This window comes from Merops nubicus, unplaced genomic scaffold (assembly GCF_000691845.1).
Source record: "Merops nubicus isolate BGI_N331 unplaced genomic scaffold, ASM69184v1 scaffold36538, whole genome shotgun sequence".
NCBI lineage: Eukaryota > Metazoa > Chordata > Aves > Coraciiformes > Meropidae > Merops > Merops nubicus.
The window spans coordinates 16,007-21,183 of NW_008624368.1; the positions used below are offsets into that span (position 1 = coordinate 16,007).

At 57.2% G+C, this 5,177-nt stretch overlaps 1 protein-coding gene across 1 annotated transcript in view; it reads right to left on the minus strand.

Annotated features, from left to right (window-relative positions):
* Positions 1-5,177, minus strand: part of ARHGEF37 (Rho guanine nucleotide exchange factor (GEF) 37) — a 10,076-nt gene that overhangs the window by 3,073 nt on the left and 1,826 nt on the right. The window contains 4 exon segments of the mRNA XM_008945362.1: positions 1,188-1,298; positions 3,197-3,301; positions 3,791-3,921; positions 4,442-4,641. Coding sequence (XP_008943610.1) covers positions 1,188-1,298; positions 3,197-3,301; positions 3,791-3,921; positions 4,442-4,641 — 547 coding nt within the window.

Genomic DNA, 5,177 nt, shown 5'->3' on the forward strand with positions numbered 1-5,177 from the left:
GGCGCGGGAGGGGGGCAACCCCCCCAGCCGGTCCAGCCGGCGCTTCTGTGGGGCAAGAGAACCTGAATCTCCACATGAGCCTCCCAGAAAGGCAGAGCTGTCTGCATGGGGCACCGTCTGACGCAGGAGAAAGAGCTCAGGGACCTGTTGGAGCACTTGTGTGGTGTGGGGCAGTCTTCCCTGCAGGCACAGAGTTTGCCAGCCAAAGCAGACTCTCGGTAGAGAGCAGTCATGCATGCCACAGTTCAAAACCTCTGCCCCACACAAGCGATCAGGTAGGACCCTCACGCTCTGTCCTGGTTTGACAGAGGTCCTCAGCCCGGGATCTGCATGGGTATCCCAAGCAGCTGCCCTCCCTCCCCATGCTGGCACTCCCTGGGGGTGCCAGCACTCAAATGTGGGGTTCAGGCTGCCCAGCCACACTCTTCACTGCTCTGAAAACCTCCCTGACTGCATCCACCCAAGAGGGAGTGCTGGAGAACCATGCTGGGGTGGTGGAGACAGATGGGGGGCTCTTGGGCACCCAAAGGCGAGCACAGGCGCCCACAAGGTGTGGGTAGGTTGGACTGAGGTTTGGTGTCAAAGGCTTCATGTGAGTCTCATGAACAGTACACCTGGTTTCCCATCATCCTGTGCTCCGCTGCAGCCCCACATGGCTGGCCATGAACATGTCAGGGCCCTGAAATCACCAGTAGTTAATAGTCCAGACCAGCCTCAGCTGAGGTCTCCAGCCCCACCCTGCCCACAGCCCATTTAAGGGCCTTCAGCTGCTTCTTGAGCATTGCTGTGCGTGGGCTGATTTCTGCCCACGTCTCCTGTGAGGACCTGGGACCTCTGCTGTAGGTAGCTCAGCTCCTGGATGGACCCATCATGTGGACATTGCAGTTTGGCTCCAGCCCTGGATGAACTTTAGAGTTGTGTTGTAGCCATGACGTGTCTCCTTTTGTTTCTTGGATGGATCCTGGAGCTGGTTCTTTGCTTTGTCTGTCTGGGCTTGCTGGTGGACCCTGTAACCTGTCCCTTCACGTTCAGCCCCCAGGGAACTATGGCTGTTGGTGAGAACACTGCCTGCTCTGGGGTCCTTGCTGCCCCACCCTGGAGCCAGCTCCTGCTGTACCCAGGCAGAAGTTGTGAGCATGATGCTTGGGTGTGACCCTGGAGGAGAAGCGGAGGGGAAGAGCACTCACAAACTCTGGGAAAACAGTGTGGTGGAGGTGTTCTGCAAAGCGGTGGTACTGCTGGGCAGGTCCCTCATCAAGCTGCAGCTCCCACTTGTGTGGGGTGGGCAACAGGAACGCCTGGAAGGGAGAAAGTCATCAGACCTGACCTGCAGATGCTGCCCAGTGCTGGCTAACTCATCTGTAACCTGTCCCTGTGTTCCAGAGACGCACCAATGTCCCGATCTGAGTGCAGGGTGCTAGCAGCCCAGTGGGACTGATGCTCCAGGCCACTCTAGTCTGCAAGCCAGGGAGCTCACCTAAGTGATAACAAACCTCTCCCCTCAAGCAGGGGTTATGCACCAGCTTGCAAAAGCACTCGTACCCCGGTAAGGAAGCCGAGGCTGCCCTGTGTCCCCAGGCAGCCTGCCCCAGCTTGGTGTTGCCTGAGGCTTTGACATTTGGGGTTGGTGCACCAGTAGCTCCATCGAGTTTCCTGTATTTGTGTACAAAAACTTTTCCCTGAATCTACATGGAGAGTGAGGCTGGTGGGAAAGGAAAGCAGTTGGGGTGGTTTGGGTGGAGACCATCCTTCACTTCGAGAGACTGCTCCAACGTTAACTGTGGGCAGCTGCCACCTTCCTGTCTGGAGGCAGATTTTGACCTACAGTCTCTAGACCCAGAGAGTGGAGCACTGAGCTCCTGGAGCCCCAGCCTGCTGCTTGCTGCCCCTTGGAGCACTGCTCCTGCTGTCAGTCCTGCAGCAGCAGGAGCTGTTTGGCCCTTTCTGAGCGCCCTCATCTCTGTCCCAGATTCTGTCTTTTTGCTTGTGGTCATGGTTAGGAAACCTTTCCTTTGTAGTCCTCCTTGCCACAAGAGGGACTGGAGATGGGAATATAAAAAGGGAAGGGGATTGACCCTTTGAACAGAAAGTGGCAGCTCTGAGACCTGTGTGGGAAATTTCCCTCAACCCTACAGGGGCTCTTACATGAGTAGAGCTGGCTGTGATCATCTTATGAACCAAGATTTGCCCCCACCCCTTGCAATGGGGGCACTGGTACAGACAGATGCACAAGAGGGACAGGCCAGACTGTCTCTGAACACCTTCATCTCCTCAGGATGTCTTTGAGAAGCTTGCAGAGGGGGAGAGATGGGGCAAGCATGCAGCCCCACCTTCCACCACCAGCATCTCCTCTGAAGTGGCATCCAAGCTCCAGCATGTCTCCTAACCACAGCTTATTACCTAGGCTGCCCAGCCTATCTGCAGGCATGCAATGTCCTGGCTGAAGCCAAGAAGCTGGCTTAGAGATGCAGCTCCCTGAGGGACACTGCCAGGCAGGTCACCAGGAGCACTTGATGTCCCAAGGAATGGTCATACCCTGTCCTGCTAGCTGATGCCACATCTCACTGTCACACAGATTGACATCCTCCTGTTTTCTATTGTAATCCAATTTTACCTGCTCTTCGGGCTACAGGGAGTCTCTGTCCCCTTTTCCTCCTTCCTAATCCTATAAGGGGAGCCTTTGCCAATATTTTCCTACGAGGTCTTTCCAACCCCTGAATTGCTGCTTTATGAACCCTCTGCCATTTCCTGAGACTTTCCTGATAATACAGTATCTGGGGATTTCAAGTTTTGCCATTGCTCATACTTTTACTTCCCTCAGATGCCCCAAGGGAGTTCCATGAGAAAATCACAGCAGCTACTCAGCTGGGTTATCTCAGAAGGGAAGTTTGTTGTTTTCCCATTTTGAGGCTGCTTCTGCCTTATACCTGTTATGCAAGAATTCCCAGGCTGAAGAGCACTTAGCCTTCCCAGCTATTTAATGCCTTGAAATGCTGACAAGCTTAAGGACCGATTAGTCTCAAATGGCACCTCTGATGTTGTGCAAGCCCCCAGCCCATCTTTAGCTAACAAAGGCAAGTCACTGAACATCCCCAAATAATAGTGGTCTCCAGGGCTTGAGAGTATTCTGCAACCCCAAGAAACAGGTCCCAAAGCCCATGTAGGACCAAATCCCTGCAAGCTATCAGGGTTTTACCTCTAAATGGCCCATATAGGATGTCACATTCTCCTTCAGCACAGCCACGCTGGACACCATGTACTGGAACTTCTCCTCCAGGTCATCATATTCCCTGTCCTCCGTCTGCAAGGCAAGAGGCAGATTATCCCCAGCATGGGCAGGGCTGGTGCCCCTCACTGGGTAGCAGCCAGGCACCTGTCTGAAGCTCACAGTGCTGGGGACAGGAAGGGGAGATCCTGTGAAGCTCCAGGAATCTAAAAAGGGTCAAGATCTAAGGCTTTTGGTGTGGTTGTGGTGCTGGGGAACACCAGGGCATCTTTTCTTTTGCAGGGCTGCCTGGGGGTGCTTTGGGAGCCAAAGCACTCCCCTGCAGTGCTCTGAGGCAGGGAGCGAGGTGTGTGCCTGTATCCCTTCCATCCTACAGGTCCTTGGGGTGGAGGACCAGGAGCCACCCTTAGACTGCTCGAAAACGGGACGGTGGCTCCCGTGAGCACGCGGGCCACCGGGTGTCAGCACTGGCCACCTCAGCTCCGCGAGCCCTGCTCTGCTGGGGAGGCAGCCGAAAGCCCCAGAAACGGCCCAAGTGGAGGCGGCGGGGTGCGGGCTGCCCACCTTGGCCACGATGCCGGCCTCGTGCATGAGGAGGCGGCTCAGGCGCGTGGTCTTCTTGGCGATGGAGTGCGTGTTGAGGCGGGCGAGGCGGCCCCGCAGCGTCAGCGGCTCGGCCTTGGCGTATTTGGTTGCTGCCTCGGGTCAGGGCACACAAGGTGGGAGGAAAAAAAGGTCAGAAGAGGAAACTTCAGGGTAGCGTCCCCAACAGCCTGAGTGGGTGACGTGGGTGAGCGGCACCGAGGTCCTGGAGCTGACAAGTCGTGATCAACAGGATAAGCACAACCCACATCAAAGAAGGGCAGCCTGGGGGAAAGCACTATGAAAACCAAAAGAGAGTGAGCTCCTGTTTGTGGGGAGCCTGATTTCTCCTATCCCAAGGGCAGAACTGTTCCTCCCTGTTCCCCAGCTCGAAGAATGCAGACAGACTGGTTTTGTGCTCCGTGCCTCCAACGCCACCCTGCCCCTGCAGCCTTCAGGTCTTGCCTCGAGTGGCATTTTCAGGACCAGAGCAGTGCCAGGAGCTGCCTGCATGAGCCTGTGGCTCCACCTGGCAGGGAAGGAGAGCTTTGACCAGATTTCAGTGGGAGTTAGTGCAACACCACGGAGGGCTGGGCCGGGGCTTCCCAGAGGCCGTGCCCCCCGCCCGCTCACCTACTTCCCTGCGCCGCTTGTACTCGTTGATGTTGGCGTTGGCCTGGGCCATGGCGCGGACGGCTGCCTGCAGGGCTGCGTGGGCGCTGGCGCTGGCGGGGGTGTTCTCCAGGATCTTCCCCAGCAGCAGTGGGTACTTGGTGACCCTCTGCACTGGCATGACCAGGAAGAAGCTGAGGTCTGACGCACCCGTGTGAGGCCTGACAGAGAGGGGAACTGCTCCAGGTTGGTGTGGAGGGCTGCCCACGCCTCCCAGCTTCTCTGCGAGCATTGTGAGGAGGAAGCAGCCCCTCCCCAGCCACAGGGAAGCTATGTCTAGCAGACAGGGGATTTCTGGCTGTGGACCCCTTGCCCCTCACCCGCTGCAGGACCGCCCCCTGGGACTGCTGGCAGAGGCATGCTGTCCCTGCCAGCCCCAAAGGCTGTGCCAGCCCCGGGTGGGCACTCCACTTCCCTGAACAGTGCTGCACTTGTCCAGCTGGGAGGCACGGCACCAGAGCCTGCACCGGGGGCAGGGGGGAAGGAGGCTGTGGGCAGAGTGCAGGCAGGCTGCAGGCAGGACCCTCTTCTACCCGCACACAAGGCATCACTGATTTTGGCATCACATTGCCTGTGCCCTGAAACAGAGCAGTGAATCCCAGCAGCATCTCTGCTGCCACTCCTGCTTCTCCTGGTTCTGACAGTGTTTGTGACCCTACCCCCAGTAGTTCAGGAGAGGTTCAGCAGGTACCCCACG